This window comes from Myiozetetes cayanensis, unplaced genomic scaffold (assembly GCF_022539395.1).
Source record: "Myiozetetes cayanensis isolate MyiCay16 unplaced genomic scaffold, myiCay2020 scf20-37, whole genome shotgun sequence".
Classification (NCBI taxonomy): domain Eukaryota; kingdom Metazoa; phylum Chordata; class Aves; order Passeriformes; family Tyrannidae; genus Myiozetetes; species Myiozetetes cayanensis.
Genome location: NW_026087412.1, coordinates 9,161,393 through 9,182,745, shown reverse-complemented (window position 1 = coordinate 9,182,745; position 21,353 = coordinate 9,161,393). Strand labels below are relative to the sequence as shown.

Below are 21,353 nucleotides of genomic sequence, written 5' to 3'. Positions count from 1 at the left end.
CTGAGCCTCAGGTAACCCAGGCATTTCACACCACACAATAAGAAGCGCTTGCTAGAAAGTATTTGTCATATAAAAGCCAACCATTTCCTGCTGACTTATTTCTCTTCTCTTAGATAGTGATATGACAAAAAAATGGAAATGAAGAAGAACTGAATGCTCTTTTCTCAGAGCTGTATACATAAAATATCAACTGCACTCTTATGCAGGAGAAAACCCAGAGGATCTGGATTCACAATCTGAAATACTCTGTACTCCCCCTTAGTGTGCAGGTGACAGTGTCAGGAAGGAGGTGTCTGTGACTAGAGAACTTAATGATTATGCAACGCTGGGAAATTATTTTTATTTCAATTTGTATGATACTTCAGTGAAGTTACAGACTTGAAAACTAGATGGTATTTGTTTAATCCCAATGGCTATTTAAAACTCACACTTCTTTGAGGATTGAACTGTCCAGCTACAAAGTAATATGGTGAATTTAGAGGAAAACGTTTCTTTTGTGGCTTTAGAGTGTCATAAAAACAGCGTTATAGAATTAACACACAGAGCTATATAGATAAGATTAATCTGAGTTCCTTTCCTGATTTGAACACAATACAAATGGAAGCCTTTCTTTTCTTTTTACCCACATTATAGCACAAGAATATCTGTCAAATTTATATGAGCTGCAGTTTTTCCTAAAGCCCAAAAGGCAAAAGAGCATATGAAAATAACTCAATATGCTAGTTAAGTCCACTAAGAGGGTTGAAAATTAAAATCTACTCACTTTGAAAATCAAGAATAAGACAGAACTTAAGCTTCTGTATTACATCATCCAAAAATTAAGAAAGCATTAATGAATGCAACCTTTAAATTCAAATTTTTAATACATAACTGAAGGATTTATATTTCCAAAGCTTTTCTCCTTTAATAATATTCCAATGCTGAAACATCAGAGTGTCATAATTTTCTCCCATTTCTCCTTGAAGACATGGGATATCAAAGCTTAGCACTAAGAAACAGTGTTTAACCCACTGTCCCAAGTGCATTAACTGCAAGTTTTACTTTCTCCTCAGTGCCCTGTGACAGTATGACTTTGACAAACTAATCTGATGAAAGTGAGTTTCTATGAGCTACTAAAGCCCATAAAGTACAAAAGCACATATATCTGCACTTCCAATTTCAATGCAAGCCAAGCCCATTCTTAAATTTTAGGATGTCCCAAAGTGCTTTGCTGAATTGGGACACAAACCAGCCCAAATCTAAAATGAAGTTACTTCCTTCCCAAAGATTCTTTCACCATTATCCTCTTTCATCATTCCATATTTCTCCTGTTGTCTGTGTACCAGATAAACAGGAATTGTTATACTTCCTATTTTAAAATACACATTTTACGTGGGAGGGGTGTGTGTGTTCCTTAAAAAACCTTGATCCTCTCATGATTCTTCTCCTTTTATCCCTCTCCAAAAGGACTTTAGTTCCCCCACCATCTGGTCTAAAAAGCAGATTTAGGAGGGTTCTCATCTCTGAGCAGACAAGTCCTGCTCTCTGAAAATGTCACCTCAACTTTTTACACTGAAGAAATACATCCCAGGGTTACCCACCAATGACACCAGTGAAACCCTCAAGAGCAGAGATGTCACCATTCCAGCTCTGATTTGAATGGCTTCAAATTACTTCACACACACACACATATATATATATACACACACAGAGAGCCTGATAATTCTTTACATGACAAACTTCTAAAAAAACAATAAACATTATAAACCTAAAAGCAAGCTAGGTTGTTATATTTGCAATAAAATCTTGACCTTCTCCACCTTTTAATCCTAAAGTAGTTATCCTGCAGACTGTCTTAAACTCTTCACTATCTTCAACAAGAAACAAACAGACCAAACACTGATAAAACCCAGCTATGCTGTTGGGAACAAAAGAAATGGAATCCATCCTGCAAAGGCAGCATTTCCACTGACATAAATGGGAGACAGAGCTGCTGGGCAATAGAACCTGCAGAATTACAGATACATCCCAGAAACCAACTTCTTATATATCCTGAATGCTGTCTGATGTTGCATATGCACACATGTGTTTATATGCATACACAAATCGACACCTTTTAAAATATATGAGCATAGTGTTTGAACTTTTAACATAATATGTACTTTAAAATAAGCACATAAACAAAAAACTCTACAATTCAGCTTAGTCACTGACAGATGAGAGGGACACATTTCTTTTATTGAACTAACATTTGGCTACAGATCCAGCTCCCAGATTTCAGTTGCATGGGCAAAAAATGATGAATTATGTTGCTCTCAACATTTTCTCCCAGACAGAAACCTTATTTTAGATTTCTGTATTGTTCTTCCAGTGCAGCTGAGGAGTCACAACAAAGTCACTCTCTGATCTCAGAAAAGAGCTGTGTATTCTTTCCATGTGGGGTATCCAATGTTTCAAAGGAAAGCAAAGGGGATCATGCAGTCAAGTCAGCACTCAGTGGAAAGGTAACTGATTAAATTTCTGACTCACTTAGACAATCACTGAATTCACCTCCTCAGTGGAAGAACAGAACCATTTCTATTTTGCTATGCCCTCTACTGGGACAATACTCTTGGAAAAACATTCTTAATTAGATCTTTACTTGGTTACTACAATCTGCCCAGTGCAGTGGAGATTTTAGGGATGCTGCAATATTCAAAGAAATTAGAATAACAAATCCAGTAAATAACAATTATTACTTAACCACTAGTCTGAAATTTAGACACCAACATAGCACCAACAAAGGTTCAGAACCTAAATGTAAAACTTTATCTTAAATGAAAAAAATTAAGCTGTATTTCTATCCAAGAACACACAGGGAACCCTTTGCCACTAAGTGTTATGTTTGTGTGGAGCTTCTCTTCATGAGCTTCCCATAACTGGGCACACTCCAGGCCTGGAGACAAGCCTGTCCTCTGGGCATTCCTGATGGGAAGCAGGAGTCACAAAGACTCCAACTGAGATAATGGAAGCGTGAGTTCAAAAGATCCAAAGCCCCTGAAGGTTTGCTAAAGAGCAAAAATCTACTTTGGGCAAGAAAGATCATAGTTTGAGATTACAAATCTTGGTATATACAGATACATATAAAATACTGAGTAAATCACAACCCAGGTTGGTACATGGGGAGCACTTTTCAAATGACAAAACTGAACAGTTCAAGTGTTAAAAATACTCCTGAAATTTGTGAGTTTTAAATAAAATGATCTGCAGTTTAAAAAAGAAGTACAAAATATATGATGAGTGTATGATATTTCTCTTATACACACAATGCAAAGAGAACAAATATATTTCTTGGTTTTGCTCAAACAGAGCATCAATAAACTGGAGTAAGAACACTTATTCTTGCTGGGATTATTCATAAAGATTTTGACAACTATTTCCTACCAGCACTAAAATATCTTTAGTAGAAGATATACAGCATGGGGACCAGTATATATGAAAATTAATAAATGGAATCTTGCAAGTATTATTATATTTTCCTTGGGTAAATATCTGCTCTAACGTGGTTCAAAGCAGCATTTATAAACCAAATTATTTTCTTCACTGCTTTATGTTGCTTCTAACTCACTAAATTCAAATGTTAAACTAATACACAGAAAATGAGGTTACCAACCTGAAAGGCAAACACACACTTCTTTGTAACTGAAAGAAGGTTACTTGTCCAAAGCAGTATTCTTTCCTCTTCTTGGTTGATTTTCAACTCATTGGTTTTCTGTATATTAAATTTATGTTTCCTAAAGCATTAGAGCTAGTTTCTAATCCTATATACATAATTGGTTGAAAGATCATGAACGTGAACTTTGAAGATAAATTGTCCCAACTGAAGGCAAACAAATGAAAGGCAAGAATACATTTAAAACATCATCATTAGAATGAATATAATATATTCTCAAAATATTGGTTTATAATTGTTAAATATTTTCAAATTCCACTGTATATATGTAATAATACTTGATTTTCTGACTTTTTACAACCCTCATTCAGCTGAAATTCTGCTTTCCTTTTGTATTTTCCCAACATCAAACTTTTCTAACTAATATGTTATTTGGGCATCTAATAACACTGAGGATTTGTTAAGGATATGAAAACCCTAGATTGACATAAGAGATGCTTTTGTTAGCAGAATTCAGCTACTGACACTGCTCTTCAGGCACTGATCCAAGATTGTAATGATTAATCTAGGAAGGGGAAGACAGCTCCAATTCTATCAGAAACAGAATAACTGATATCAGAGAGACAAAACACCTACTGCAATCAAAGTGCAGATCTAAAAGGGAACTTGTGCTTTGGTAGCCACTGAAGTTAAAAAGGCAGCACGAAAAAAGCAGTATTGGCAATATCTCTGCTAATGTTTGTTGCCAAACATTTGCATGTGTAACATCCTGCACAGACACCCCCACTTGAATGAATTCATTTTACACTGAACTTTTAAACTTTCCTTTGAAACCTTCAACTTGCTCTGCCATGGAAGGAAGGGCCATCTCAGGGCCTTTTTCTGAGACCTGATATGACAGAAAGTGTCTCTGGGTTTGTGCAGGATTAAGGTACAACTTTGGCTCAAAGCTGAAGCACTAAAGGAATAAGCAATGTAAATTTTTTAATGAGTTGCTCCACTGATAATTTTGTATGCATCAATTGTGCAACTGAATTTGTAACTCAATTAGTATTTAAAGTAATTAAGGATGAAAGGCTGTCAAAAAAAAAAGCTTAAAAGGCGGCTGTTGTAATTTACTGAAGTGGCTGATACTCCATCACTTCAAAAAAGGAGAATTAGTTATGTAGCAAAGAAGAAAATACATTGTTTCTATTACAAAACCATCCACTAAAAATTAAATGAAAAATGCATGAACTTCTAACAGGCGAAAAAAACCCAGAAAAGACCTCATAAGTATTTTCATTTCCCAGGTTCGCAGGCAATGAGCAACCACATTAACAGTGGACTTTATGCCAAGCAAACAGACCTCCAGGTTTGACTGATTAATTTTAATATACTTATATCACCACCACTTATTCCAGATCATGTGCATTACTGCCCTTTCACAGCACATGCCAAGCTCACCTGCTCATTTTGGTAGGACATGTGGGAAACCACTGGAATCAGACCAGTTACTGCCTTCAAACACTCACAGTCCAAATTCATTGACAACCAAATGCAAGTAAGGAATTTTAAAATTTTTTTCTAGTTCTTTTTCAGATTTTATATTATCTCATACAAATCAGTAAAGATGATTTTTCTAACACAAAATTGCAACAGAAACATTTAATTAATTACTCACCACTGTTAATTGCTGACATTCTTTTGAAAAAAAAAAAAAAAAAAATTGAGTAGAGATTTCATTTTACATCTGGAGCTGTCCAGCACAGCTTTTTTGAGGTTTTGTGCATTTGTTTATTGTGTATGGCATGAACATTTCATTTAACAGAACCAGTTTTCTTTTCAATAAGTGGAAAAATCAATGCATTACCTACATCAGTGAACCTGCACCTGGTGAGGGGAAAGTCTGTATAAAAATAGCAGGTACTGTCTAGCAGGTGTAAAAACATTTCTGAGTCACCTCTTTTTTTGGTGTATGGATGAGAGAGGTTCTTCCCCCAGTTTTACTGATACTCTCAGTTCTTTCAAGTACCTTATTTCCAATGGCCTTTTTTGGTGGAAAGTTAAAAGTCCTCACTTGCTGGTATTTGCTCTGTAATTTGTGATGCAAGCTTCTGAACTCTGCATATCTTCGATAAACATTCCATTCATCATCCTTTATCCTGATATAAACCTGCAAAACACAGACATGGAAGGAAATGAATGCAAAGACAAACCCTGAGATGATGTTTCTCTTCACTCCTCAAAGCCTCCAGGATCTCGGAGCCACAGGAACAGCTCTGACTGTGCCCTGGCTGTTCCTGTTGCACAGGTCATTACCCTTGTTCTCTTTTTCCTTTTCTTATTCTTTCTTTCTCTTCTTTTAATCAAGACAAACACAGCTTGCTCATTTGAACATGACTCTGGGGCAGCCATGGCAGCACTTTTGGTTACCATGGTTTCCAGTGTATTCTACTGCCCAGTGACCAAAGGAAAGAAAAAATAATTTAATACCGACTCTAAAATTGATTTCTATGTCCTCAACACAGTTTTTCAACTTTGGAAATTAGCTTTGTAGCATCAGAATTGCAAAACATAATTTTATCCCAAGTATGAAACTTAATTTACTTCCTAACAAAATTATACTGAAAACTAAACTAGAAATTTTATTGTTTGGAAAATAAACACAGTTCATTCTTCGAGTTTGTATAGGACATTAAGTATAATTTAACACAGCTGTAGTTTTTGTGATTCTGCTTTTGTTTGCCACTCATTATTTCATGAGCATATTACCAATTACATGCTAAATATTCACATTCTCTGGGAAAATTTCATGGAGAAGTGAAGTATTCTTCCAGAAAACTGAGTTTTCACTCTTTTCTAGGGGAATAACCTGCAGTTTAAAAGAATGCTGAAACAGCAGACCAGAAACTCTAAACCCAGCATCAGAACTCCAGATCCAGAGTGAGCTTTTGCTGAGCTGCTTTACAGAATCTGTAGCTCATTCATCCTCGGGGGTGTGTCGATAATCTGAGCATTCTGCACCAGGACTGAAGCTGAGATGGTACTGATGGCCCTGCACTGCTCTGCTGCTCCACAGAACCCCAGTAAGTTATTAGCTGTAAGACAGGTACCAGGAGAACCCTTACATGAAAAAGCAGCACTGAGGAGTGGGCAGTAACAAATGTATTTTTGTGAATACTCAGAGAAAATGAAGTTGGGGTTTTGATGTGGCCCATTTCAACTGTGAATTGCAGCTTTTCCTGGAGATTGAAACATTAACATGCTCCTTCTCCTCTACATTCCACAAGACCTTAGGAAAAAAAATGACATTTTCCTAAGGGCTTGTGGGATTTCAGAGATCAAGGGATGTCAAGGGAATTTCTCCTCCCACAAAAGCAGCCCATGCAGCCTTCCTTCGGTTTGGTCTTTATCAAGTCTTAGTTTTTCAAATTTATAGGAGGCTCCTCCTGTCCTTGCAACAAAATCCAATACACCATGCAGACACCACTCTGCCAAACTAGACTATTTCAGTGTAGAAAATGTTAATACATTTTCTACAGGAGTATTACAATTCCAAAAAAGGAATACTATAATTCCATAATTGGCACATCTCAGAATTCAAAAGCTTCAGAGCATTGTGTGAGTTACAAATGCAGATGTAAACAAAAATTCAACTAGTTTTGGTGACAAGAATTCAGATAGTGTAATGATGAAACCACAATAGTAAGTCTGCAAGAAGTATTCAGATTTCTTTTTCACTTTGAAAATAAAGCCAGGATAATTAAACTCCTACAGGACCATCTGTTTGAACAATTAAGTACATCTTTCAAGGCAAATGAAGGGATATATGAGATGGAAGTATTTTGCATAATTCTAATAAAATTTATTTAATGTAGTAAAAACTATATTAAAATCTTTATTCATCCAGATCTAACCCTTCTCCCTGCCTGTTCTCACTTCCACCAGTACATTGTTTGGAATTTTGTATATGTTCCCAAGATTCATGATTCAATTTCCCTACAGGGGGCGGGGATGATAAAAAAAAAAACAAACCTTCAATTATTTTTAACTAAGTCATTTAATATGGAAATCTTAATTTAACTAAGCAGTTACCTTGGCACATGTGATTTGGTGAATCATGCAGTTCAACATTACCTGTTCAGCTGTAACCCATAGTTAACTAATTAAGGAATCCTGTACACTGTAATTGAAATTTTTAAGGACTGCAAAACCACAGATTAATTTCTGAGATAAAACCACTAGAAAATTTCTTACTGTTCTTCTGTGTACGTAGATATTGATTTCATTTAGAGAGTAAGAAATGAAAATGCAACATTTGGAGCCCTGTGCCATATTGAATTTATTGACAATCATATAACAGAGTATGAAAGGTATATTAAAGTCCATGATGCAGCACAGATTTAAACCTGTATTATCTCAGAAGGGAAAACTATTCCCTTGCCAAGGTATTGCAAGACAATACAAATTCAGTTGGGAAATCAAACATAGTAAATCCTAAATACAAAATTATTTGGATAAACTTATCCTGCTGTAGTTATTTAAGGTATATCCCCTTTTACCTCAAATACAGATCAGACCAGCACAGGAAGAGCAGGGAAGGATTATTTTTGCAGACAAAATTTTGAAATAAAACTAAACCAAGTAACTTCAAAAGTCATTAGGACTTTTCCCATCATCTTCAAGGTATCCACAATTTCCTTCACGGTGTTTTGACAGGAAATGAGTGAAATCTGTAGTTGCCAACAGACACTTTCGTGTCTGTTTGTCCCAAATTATCACTCTGCACCCCAGAGCAGCACCACCTTTTGCTACAGCAAATACCTTTGCATGTGACACATAAGTACAGAACAGTATTTTAAGATCATGTTATAGAAAGTTTAAAGGACTACTCTTAGTCTTTATTCTCCAATCAATTAAAGAAAAATCAATTCTAAATCATTACAATTCTTTTCTCATGCCTGTGTTTTCCCAATATCATCCACTTCCTAAACTAGTTAAGTAACTTTGAAGGTAATGAAAACTTACAGACTCAGTCTAAATCACTGCTAGAATGCTTATTTGTTTGTAGACAAAAGATTTTACTTTAATATTCTCTTGAATATCAAAAAATTAGTTAAGTAGCTTCTGCTTGTAATTTAGGAGCACTTTCCATTTAGGTCTCCCATGTAAAGATTGATTGGTAACCCTTCTGTAGCTATGATTTACAGCAGCTCCAAGAAAAATTACAGTTAATAAGTATGTTTAATGAATTAGTCTGTTATTTTCTCATCACAAACACATCTGAAGTCAAAGATTTGGAGAGCAATAGCAACAACAGGAGCAATTTAATATTGTGTTTATCAGCCAACAACCTCCTAACTTAATATTACTGAAATGCCAAAAATCTTCTGAGAATCAATTTGAAAGCACTGGCTTAATGATTGCATACTGAAATGAAAAATTCTACTCCCTTGGACCTGCCAGAAGATTCTTTAAAACTTTTTCTTTAAAAAAAAAACTCTTAAGCAGTTCTGAGCCCCAAAGACTGTTACAAAGCCCTGGTAACACCCCAGTAACAGCTGACACAATTCCTTGCTACTTATGCATGAAAGCCTGAGGAAAATGAAGGACAAATGCCCAAATTCCAACTTGCTCCATTTCCAGTGAACACAGACCAAATGCCTCCAACCAACACTCACTCTTCAGCTCTGGAGGAGTCCAGTGTGGGTGCTGTGCTTTTTGATGCAAAAATACAGGTTGGTATATTGAGGATTCACTTTTGTGTCCCTCTCAATACAAGGGGTAGCAAGAGACACTGCCTGGGGTGTTACAGAACCTTCTTCTGTTGCAAGGACACTCATGGTTATGGAAATTGCAGATTAAGCATCAAGAAGGAGCTCCCCTAAATGAAGTTACTCCTGAGTCTTCCCCACAAATATGGGCCACAGTTCCTGGTAGGATGATCTGAATACACAAAGAAAAAGGAATTGTATCCAGAGAGCTCTTGATGTGAGCTCCACAAATACAAAAATGCTGAATTTAAGTCCTTGTGGCCCATTCCTGAGGCAAGAAAAATGTCAGAAAGGGAGGGAATAATGCTAAAGGAAGGTGAGTAGTGAAACTCCCTCCACTAAACCACATATAAAATTCAGTGGCACAAGATGCAGGAGAACTCGAGACATTTCAGCAGCTGAACACTTCAAAGGACAGAAAGAACACTGAGAATGTTTGTAAAGAACAAGTCCTAGGCTGGACAAGGTCACAGCTTTCTTAGAAGCATGGAAAGAAAATGCTGGGCAGTTTAAGGAATGCCAAAGAGACTGATCTACACTAAGGACTCCTGTGACCTTTACCACCTCATAAGCATTACCAAGGGATAAAAAAAGGGTGAGAGAAAAGCTGCTCTTTCTATATTACTGGATTTCTAACTTCCTTTCCCTTACTAATAAAAGGGAGTTTTCTGGAGGTCCTCTTGTTTGTTACCCAGTTTCAAATCAATGCCCAAGCAGGTGACAACAAAAAGAAAAATTAACAACAGGTTGGGTAGAGACAACCCAATCAGCAGGAATACAAAATCATTACCTGCACATCGGCACCATTATTTTTCACTGTTAACTCAGCTAAGCTTGAGTAGTGAATGTTTTCTTTACATTTGCTTTTAAATAACACTCTAAAATTTGGAGTACCATTGATCCATTGTTTTACCTTTAGACCAGTAAAGGTTTTTTTTAACTCTTAAAACTCTGGCTCAATTTTAATGTATATCTTAATTACTCAGGAACGCTAAATTAAAGAGATTTTGATCAAAGTTCAATATTTAAGAAATAATTGTTTCCAGTGGATTGGAACTATCCTCTTTTTCCTCTCAGGAAAACATATTATCAAATAGGAGTGACATATTTCAATCTATTCAGGAGGTTTCTATCAAAATTATATGTATCTGCACTCAAAACATAGAGAAGAAGTAAAAGGTATGAATCCAAAGGGGAAGTATATAGCAAAAAAAGGAAGAACTGATTTCATTTCTTGACTTTACTTCAGGAGAATGGGATTCTGTTTAGAATATAAATTCAAGCTCAATTCTTCAAAGTTACCTCTGAAGTGTGAGAAGTGAATACAAATGCAAGTTATATTTTGACACAGCTGCAGGACTGTATTTATGGTTAAGTTCCCCCTTTGAAAATGATCCAATTTAAGAATTTCTGCATAATGAAAAACAAATGGAACAATGAAACTTTTCAGCTGTGATATGAGCAGCTTTTTGTGTGCCACAGAGACATAACAGGAATTAAAGCGAATAAGCTTTTATCTCAATATGACCATTTTATCTCCTTGCACAAAGACCTCAAATACTCAAACACATTTTGTTATGTTACATCGTCAAGGTTTCGTTATTTAGTTCAGAAAAATGAACAATACAGTGTCAAATATATGACACAGTGCACATCACAGCACGAGCCTTAAAAACAGCCCACACTGCTCTACTAAACAGAAAACTGCAGTGCATTTTGGGCTCATCCACTCAACTACACACGTGCAGACTGATGTTCACTGGGCATCTGCAGTCCCACCCGTGCTGCTGCTCCCCAGACCGGCACTGCAGGGACTGCTCCCTGAGGAACAAAGGCACCATTGCCTTTGCTTTGGCTGCATGGAACCATCAGTTTTCATCACTCAATAACATGATAAGCTCGTTTTGACAGTGAAATATGACCTATAATGACCCAAAATAATTAACATCATTTCACAAACATGCACTTTGAACCGACACAGTCCTTGCAATGCATGACAACTGCTGCAGTGAAAGAAGTTTCTGCAGAAGAGAAAATAGGTAAAATGACAGCAGTGCTGCCTTTTTTCTCCAAATGGAATATTTTGGGTGCTCTGGCAAGGGAAAGGAGGCAATCTCACCAATCTATTTCTGAATAAGATAGCTAATATTTATCTGAATTATTAATTGGATCTAAATTATTTGCTTCTTTCTGTAGCAGTTCTAAAATAATCTGAAAATAAAAATTCTACTTTTAATTTCCTAGTGTTTTTTGAATTCAGCATTTCAATAGGCAAATCAATGTATTAAGTTGTATTATGGTCTCCTTTAGAAAATAAATAATTATAAAAGTCTCCAAGGACTGATCTCATCTTTGTACACCCCCTCCATTCCAGTTATTTAAATACTTTTCTCCTTTATGCTTTCTCTTATGCTTCTCTGACACATCCTTGGGTCCCACTGCAGAAGAAGTGGGATATTCAACCTTTTTGGCTTATGCACTCTAAACCCCTCTCTTTCAGCATGCCATGAGCCATATTTTTCTTTCAAATTCTCCAAATCATTCTACTTCATTTTCTTCTCTCCTTGCCCTGAGCTGCACTGAAATGGAATATGATTAGAAGCCTATTTATTTCTCCTTTTTGCCTGCTTAGTGCTGCAGCTGCTCCAGCCATGCAATTCATCCCACATCGGGAGAATTCAATTCAACTTTGGGGTTCATTTTTGCAGCTCTTCGCTTACCTTTCGACTACCAAGTGCCAGTGCACTGCCTTCCATCGGTGAGAATTCCCCCCGGATGAAATCCTAAGGCTGTGCTGGCTGGGGTGGAAACTAAAGGTCAACACTCAGGTTGCCAAGCCCTGGCACAGCTGCCCAGGCAAGGAGTGGAGTCACCATCTCTGGAGGGACAGAAAAGATGTGCAGATGTGGCACTTCAGGACAGGGGTCAGTGCTGGGTTAATGGTTGGACTCCATGATGTAAAGGTGTTTAGCAAACAAAATTATCCTGTGCTAACAGCCCCTCCATGGGAAGGGATCATGATCTTCCTGGAGAGGAGAACATTGGGTTTTTAAACATCATTTAAAGAAGAAATATTATGAGCAAATATGTTTGTCAGTATTAAACAGTAAGACTGAAGATAGTCAAAGGAATAAAAAAATCGTAAGAAATGTTTATTGATTATAATCTTACGGAGTCCCATTTATATGCAAATGGTAACAGTCTTGTCTGATTAGCATGTTAATCTTTAATCTTATTTGGTTTATAATCTAAAGTGTTCACTACTCTGCAAACAAGGCATATTTGCAAGAAGCCATTTTAAATATTGATATCACTTTAAGAATCATAAAATCTCAGTTTCATTATCTTAAGTGTCAGGCATTGGTAATTATAGCAACAAAAGGCATGACTAATGGCATTTGCTGTACACTTCACAGGAAAGTGGAATCCATATGTAGACAGAAAATAACAAGATACTCTACAGTTGAGAAATATGACAAAATAATATTATTGCAATAATCAACTCGCTTCACAGACACTAAAGGAACTGCATCTAACTGTCACCATCTAGAGGTAAAATGTAAATGCAAAATTATTTTTTATTCTGATCTGGATTCTGTCTTTATCCTTGTGAATATATTAGACCAGAAATTATTATCTAATGATAGGTTGACTGAGCAGCACCTGCTAAACAAAAAAGATGGGCATCAAACTGCAGAGATCACGAAGAGCAATCACCACAAAGCAATAAGTTAACTAGACAAGACACACTGCTCAGAAGGGAAGACTTTTGCCAGCACGACCCTGGTTTTACAAAGTTACCTATTATTAAACTGTGTGTTTAAAGGTGGGCTTCCTTAACTGTAACTTTGTACAAAATACATTAGTTTCTCCTCCTGTGGTTAGGTCCTTCAATGCTTATAACTAACCAGTTTGCCACTCAGTAACAACCAGCACAAACCTTGCAAAACAATAAGCCTCTGAACCTGCTTTTGGATAACTAGAGTTGCTCTGATGTCCTTGCCAGAAGATCCAGTTATGACAACCCAGTCTGAGCTCCTGTCACAGCCGAGATAATTTCATCCAGTGAAGTCTAAATAATCCTTATGATTTGTTGATTCATAATAAGGACATCAACTGGTCATCTAATTAATTTCTCGACTCAGGTGCAAAATTAATTGTACAAGTAATCCATCAGCACTAATGAATGACACGACAGCAGTCACAATCCAAACCTGAGGCAAAACAACTCTGAGCAAGGATAGAGGATGTACTCTGAAAACATTCACAACGAGCTTGCCATGCATAGAAGATAAACATTAGTGAAGGAAAGCTATTTCATCATCACACTTAATATTTCCATTTTAGGACTAAATAAATTAGTCATTATTAGCAAAACATTCCAAGGGTAAATCACGTTTAGTCATACCAGGACCCCCAGGTTTCTTGCACCCTGCTCACACATCAAGGTATACTGATTTCAACAGTTCAGAAAATCCCTTGGTGAATTATAAAATATATTTTATTCACTACACTTAAACATGAATCAAAGGTACAGTGATATTCATCCAGAAAAATTGCCTGTCTCCCAAAATATTGCTCTGCAGGGATTTCCTAAGAAATAAGTCATGTCTTTGTGTTTGGATTGGTTTTTCATCAGTTCAATTAGCTCAATTATTTTCTAGACCCATGAAAACTTTCAGTATTCACCCCAGTTATATGTTGTGGAGAAAACCACTGTCATGTACTTGTTTAGAAACAGCAAGGTAGGAGTTTCTATGGGTGCTCCAATTTGCATTTTGAAACAGTTTAAAACCTCTCCATTTCCTTCATGATTTGAAAGACTGCTATTGTATTCCCTCTCAGTTGTCTTGCATGCAGACTGAGAATTTCTAGTATGTTCCTCCAATGAAAAAGCTTCATTATTCACCTATATTCTTTCCATTTCTGATGTATTTCTTTGGAGAAAACTAGAACTGCATACAGATAAACCAGAGATTACACACAGTAAAAGAGTCTCCTATTTTTCCACTGCTTTCCTAACGATTTGTAACAAGTTGGTTTTCAGACCTCCCTAAACCCTTTTAAAATTTATGTCAGATTAGCTACTTTAAAATCTTCTAGTATGCAAGTCACAAGCTATTTATCAGTCACTTTTCAGGTATTTCACCTTTAAATTCCTGGTGCACTGCACGTGGAGATTTATTCTTTATTTGTTCAACAAGATCTGCTACTGCTATTTCATTTAAAACAGACAATCTGCTAATTCTCCACAAGCAATAACCCAGAATGGGAATGAATAACCTATAACTCCATGGTGAAAACAGATTTTAAAATGTGCATTTTTCTGTTACTACTTTATATTCTGAGAAAACAAGTGAAGAAATATTTTTCATTGAACTTAGCAACTGCACTGAAGTGCATATCCAGTTCTAAACAGCTTTTTCCCCCAAAACTTATACACCTTCTAATTGCTGTAAGATCCACAGTTGAAGGTGTAAGTCTATGGCTCTGTTCATTTTTAAGACAGTCCTAGCTAGTGCTACTCTGTGGGCACTGAATTATCTGCTGCTCACAACTGTCCCCTTTAACTCACTCATTCAAATTGAGCATAAAATTTGGCTGCTTCTAGACCTTGTTTTTAAGTCCTTAATATTCATAACCAGTTAATTCTGCCAGTTAAACATTACTGCAGGAGTGCAGTGTAACTCTACAAATACAGGGGGCTGATTGAAATTTCCACATCTAATAGGATTCATTATAAAATGTTGCTTGCTTTCAGAGTTCTGAGCTTGACCAGAATCTTTAATCCTTAATAGAAATTTAAGGAACTATTTGATGGTTGAAACTATGTGACAAGTGTGCTGGAGCTGGAAACTTTTCCATCTACATTCACCCAAGAACAACACCTGGGTGTTTTTAAGGATGAAAGATGTGCTGATTTTGAACATGACATCTGAAACAGAGTAAAATGTTGATGTGACACAAAAAGAAACACTTTGAAATGCCCTTCAAAGCAGCATTGCAAATCTGCAATAAATTAAAAAAAATAAAGCAAACACCATAACACAACTCCTGCAGGAGTCTGTTCTTATCCTGTCCAGGTCAGGACCCTCCTGATACGTAAATTAACATGTCATTAATTTCTTTTCCTGTTAAAGAAGCACAAATGTAAAATTGGCATTGATTTCACAGAGGAACAGCAACCTGGGTTTATTTCTCCTAATTCTTATATTCTTAAGAAGCATTGATAAGTCCATGGAAACAGATGGTAGATACTGTGGAACTGGTAGGTTCATAATTTTCCAAACTACCTGGGGTGCTCTGCAATTCTTTCCACCCTCTTTTGGTTATATCCAAGGCAAGTAATATGTACACAATAGTTTATTTTCTGCTAGAAAATACTAATTTATATGCAAATAGGGATAGAAGAGGCACAACAATTCTAAAGTGCATCAACACTAATTGTGACACAGCGAGTCTCCACTGGCTCACTGTCCTGCTCTCTGCAGCAAGTGAAATGCTCCAGAGATACACAATTTCAAATCAGCAAAGGTTAACAAGGTGTCTCATAACAGGAGGGCAGATGGGGTCAATCTCTTTAGCTTTCCAATACCAGAAAATGCAGAAGAAATCAAGCCACGTTAGAAATACATTTACATGAAGTGCATTTGGAAAAGCAGAGGGCAAGGGGCTGTGCCCTTCTGTAACACCTTCATTTGGTAACCACATCTTCCCCTAATAGCATTACACACATGATCTAATTTGCAGTCAGGTTAAGCACCTTAAAGCTAATTGGAAATTAGCCTTAACTACAATTGTCAGTACTTAGCATATCTACAAATTATGCTTAACCAAACCCAACAATTCAAACTTTGCCTGTTCCAGCTGGCACACTTTGGCTTTCTTCAAAGTTCATTTCACATCTTTTTCTAGAATTAACCAGCACAACCAAGAGTCAGTTTTTACACTTCAAGTTATGGTCACTCAAGTACTTGCAGAGAACTCTCAACTTGAAAAGATGTTGGTAGTGCTCTCACTAACATCAACATTCACTAACATCAACATTCTGCAGTATTGCTGCTTTCCTTTACATTGATATACCACAAGTAATTTCCCATGTAGCTGATACAAAGAGTTACACAAGCCTTTTAATTTTCTGCCTTTGGAGAAATAAATGATAAAGCAGTAAAAATAACATTTATTATGAATAAGAGGACTCTTTGAAATGAGCCCAATCATTTCTCCTAATTGCACCCCCAGTCCTTGTCTGTTCAGTGCATACTGGTAGCCTGGTAAACACCCTTTTCCACAATTTCAACATTGAATCAAATTCTCTGTAATCAGGAGCACATGTTTTGGCACAGATTTAACAAGATAAATGCACAGTGCTGTTACTGAAGTTTTATAAATTAATGCTTTCCTGGTCACTATAAAATGTAAAATATATATTCAGCAAGCACGTGACTACATAATTGATCAGAGAGGTGGCAATCACTTCAGATGTTTCATCACATACTCTTCTCAGAGTGTATGTTTATTTAGGAAAAATTCTTTTTTTCACATGCAGAGTGGCAGAAAACAAAGCTATTTGCCAGACAGATACTCTTCCCAGTCACGCTTCTGTTACTGAGATCAAAAAGTGGTAGGAATGCCATTAATCTATTGTTCCATAAGGAAAGATCCCAACAGCTACAATGATCAATGTTTAATAAGAATTATAGAAGCTTTAAGTCACTTCTACAGATAATTCTTGCTTGCTTTTTTTGAGCAATTAAAAGACAAAGTTGAGCAAATGGACAGCTGTTCACCAGAAAAATTCTACGATATTCTGTGTTACTCTGTAATTAAAGACAAATCAGTCTTACTACATTCTATGTCTATTCTAGATAGCTATATTTAACTTTTCTCATTTTATATATATATCTGTAAATTGCTACAGGTATGAATAGGTTCATTACCTATTCACTTGCTGCAGGTGAATAGGTAATGAATAGAGCATATTGAAAAGAACTTATACATTTTTCATATATACCAATTTTACACATTACGAATGCCCAACATTATGAGTTTATACTGTAGACACAAAGAACCTAACAGAATTCTCAGAATTGTCTTTTTGCAGATCCAGAATTTTCAATCTTTTAGAAACTTGCAATATTCTGCTTCCTTTTTTCCTATTTTTAAGACGCTTATCCTTCAATTACAAGTTCTTTGTTTTCCATTGATGACAAGTAACAGATGAAGTCTCAGAGCAACATCTAATCCTCTACTCACTCCAGCAGATTTTGGGTAAAGTACTGAACCTCTTACAAATTGAGAAGCTTAGTTTATCTCAGTATTTTTCCTTTTGAAAAAGAATGTGCAGAACATCTACAGTATATGTGAATTGTGCATAATTTCCAGGCTTTCACGATGCCACTGGCATAGTCACGTTCACTCAAACTGCATGACAAGTATTGAGCTCTTTAGTAACCAAATTTGACACCAATTTACAAGTGAAATTAAAAATACAGTAAGTTCTTCAAAGAATTCACAGAATGGGTCAGGTTGGAAGGGACCACACTGGGTCATCTGGTTCAACCTTCCCACTCCAGCAGGATGAAAAGAACAAAACAGAGCAACCTGAGAAATCAGCAGGAGAAACCAGAGCTCTCCTAGTGGACATGGAACTGCTACATCAGAAGAGTAGCAGAGATGTGGTGGGGTGAGATACTGAGGCTTTTAATAATTTCTGTTTGCAGACTGAAGTCTGGGTTTGAGAATGTGTAGCCAGTGACAGCACAATGGAGGAACATGTGAAAGCCAGAAAAGACAAAAATAATCATTCTTGTCAACAAGTCAGGTTTCCACACTCACTTGTGGATCTGAATTTGATTGATTATTCAGTGGTTTTGAACAAATTACTAACTGTTCCATACTGTCAGCTTTTCTTTCCATTACCTAAAGTCTTATTTTTCATTGTCTATTACTGGCCAAAAGGTGGGTGTTTTCCTGTATTCTACAACTATCTGCCAACACCTCATAAATGATTTAACATTCTACAAAACCCACCATTCAGAGTGAGAGGAATGTTAAAAAGCTTCAGCAGTCTTGTTCAGAACTAAATACATGTGCCTGAAACAAAAGTGGAGAAATTTTGCAGCTGCTAACAATCCCCAAATAAAGAAATACAAACAGCCTGGGGCAGCATATTAAAGAGTGTTTAAGGTTTGTCCTGCCATCCTATCCATGGAGAGTGTGGAGAATGCAGGAATCAAGGAACAGTGTAAGGTTTCAATGCCTCAACTGCACATCAGGCTAGAGCACAAACCCCTAAATTCAGACCTGCCTGAGCAGAGCACACTATGAACACATTCAGTGACACACAGTGAAGATTTGTTGCAACATTCCATATGTTTTTAATTGAGCTACTACAGTAAGACACACCTGTCTGTCTGTCGAGCAATATTTCTGGGCATTGCTATCTCCAGAACTGAAATAAAACATGTACATGCACATTGAAGAAGGCATTACTGATTAATATTGAATTGTTGCACTCCCTGACCAGTGCAGACATCTTATTAGCATGCTTTCAAAGTATTAAACTACTAAAACTCAACCCTCAAAAAAAGCTATTTGGATAATCAACATAATCCTCTGGTTGAATATATATGAAGTTACTGCTGCCTGTTCAGCAGCTGATCTCTAATGAAATTATATGGAGATCTTTAAATTACTAAAATGTTCTATTTCAGTCAGAAACTTTTACACAAAATCTGTGTTGAGCTCTATCTTATCACTTACCTGATAAACATGGAATGCATTAGCAGCTTTTCCACGCAGAAAGACTGAGGGAATCCAAACATTAATAAGAGCACGGTTTGATCTGAGGAGGAGAGAGAAAAACTTAAAATAGGGAATCATATTTATGTGTATGAATTGCAAAGCAACTACATCCAATGGTTTAGATAATGATCAAAGTGATCAACCAAGCAATTTAATATTTCAAATGAAGTATCAGAAAAATTGGAGTTCTGCCTGAACTTTTTATATGTGCTGGGTTTAAAAGTGTTTCCTAAAATTAACCCAACTGAAATGGAGCACCGATATAGAGCACTGAAACAATGCCTTCTGCAGGTTTTCTGGGTTTTGTTTCCTTTTTCACAGCATAGATTTGACAACATTTGATTATAGGCACGACTCAGCTAAATCTAAACTCCTTGCATTCAACATTATTGAAAACTACACTAGGACATGGACTGTGCAGCTCTCCATCCTTTTAACAACACACAGCTAAGAATTCAGCTATTGGAAATAACATAGGAAAAGCTAATTGTTGAATCTGTTTGCTTATTCTTCTTGGCCATAAAGACAGTATGAAGAGAAAAATTCATGAATTATGAAACTTACATTTCAAAATCTGACAAACTCTGATCTTCAGATGTTTGACTCAAATCTCCAGGCACCTGTGTTTACAAAACAGAAATGATTCCCACAGCCTGGATATTATGTTTTCAATTAAGAAAGCACAATATTATAAAGAAATTACAATTCAACATTCAATTTTATAAATGCCAATAAAAACTATTATGGAGAAACAATGAAAGAAAAACGAAATCGTTCAGAAGGATTGTGAACACATCACCCCTTGTCAGTCCTTCATGTTAGAATAATTTTGTAAAGAAACAAGAATCTAATGCTATCAGAAATACCAAGTAAGGTGTTGCTGACAGATCTGTTATATATTATGTCATGAGTCTGAACTTATTCCAGAGTGGTAGATTCTACAGTACCATAAACAAACACTCACTGGGCCTCTCAAATCAATTAGTTCTTGTCTCATCTGGGCCACAAGAGCTTCCTTGGCCATCAGGGCACGGTGCAGCCTCTCGTTGAATTCAATCAGCTCCCCATGCATTTCAGCCACCTGGAACAGCAAAGCCAAGAGGTAACTGCGTTCTAAACAGAAAAAAATAAAACAATCACACTGTGTAATTTCTTACATGTATATCAAATTTTATTGATGTTTTGTTTCATTTTGCCATACTCTCCAAGGAGTGCATCTCATTGCTAATGCATCAGTTTGACCATTAAGAACAGAGATCATTATAATTTTGATTCATGCCTTGCAATGTAATTCTGATATTGAACTCAACAAGACCAAATACAATTCTATGTCAACTTTTATTCCTATCAGGGGAGATCCTGTGACAACTGATTCTAATAAAACACTCATTAACTTTTGTTCTCAGTTTAATCCTTCGATGAACACAGCCCTCAACAGGTACAAACAAATCACAATATTCTGGACTGGGACTACTGCAAAATGCACAAACTGCATTAAACTTTGTCAATAATTCATAAGTGATGCATTCTGCACCCTTACTTGGAGTTTTAACAGCACTGGAGCTAGAAGTGCACTCATCCCAGGCCAATCTGTGAGGGGTCAAAGGAGGCCAAACACCAGTGATGCTGGGGCAGAGTGAAGTGCACGGCCTCACGTGAGGCCTCCTGGCTCACCGAGTCTGGCTGGGGTGTGCTCTCCGGTTTGGAGCTCAGGAAGCACAAGAGATGCAGGATGTTCCTGACAGTGACAAGGGCTGGGTGAACATCAGGGATGGGAAGTTTACAGCAGATAGAAGAAAACAGCAGCACTCAGTGGTTGGCCCCTCCGGTGGGCACAGCAGCTGCCATCACTATTGTTATACCTGTTTGCAGTCACAGCAGCTCCTCAAATGCCTCCTCAAATCACCATCCAAAGCTCAGAGAACAGCAGAGGCAACAGGGTAACAATATGAGACACAGCTGAAAGATGAATATCAATCCAGTACCTTCAATATTATCACAGGGACTTGGACTACTGCCAACTCTCTTAGGAGTTCAGTTTCCTTTCTGGAGGCAGTTCATTACTATCTATGAATTTCATGCTCTCCTTTCCTTGAATTACTCTGCCTTTTCCCTTTTCCCCAGGGAAGTTCCCCAAAATAAAGCACTTGAATTCAGTT

The 21,353-nt window shown here is 36.7% G+C and overlaps 1 protein-coding gene across 2 annotated transcripts in view; it reads right to left on the bottom strand.

The window, feature by feature from the left end:
- The window catches only part of SNX29 (sorting nexin 29), a 96,479-nt gene that overhangs the window by 35,729 nt on the left and 39,397 nt on the right, over positions 1-21,353 (bottom strand). For both annotated transcript variants that reach the window (XM_050317911.1, XM_050317910.1), the window contains exons 16-19: positions 20,159-20,275; positions 19,759-19,814; positions 19,153-19,234; positions 5,646-5,786 (exon numbers count right to left, since the gene is read on the bottom strand). In XM_050317911.1, the coding sequence (XP_050173868.1) occupies positions 5,646-5,786; positions 19,153-19,234; positions 19,759-19,814; positions 20,159-20,275 (396 nt within the window). The remainder of the gene's footprint in view (positions 1-5,645; positions 5,787-19,152; positions 19,235-19,758; positions 19,815-20,158; positions 20,276-21,353) is intronic.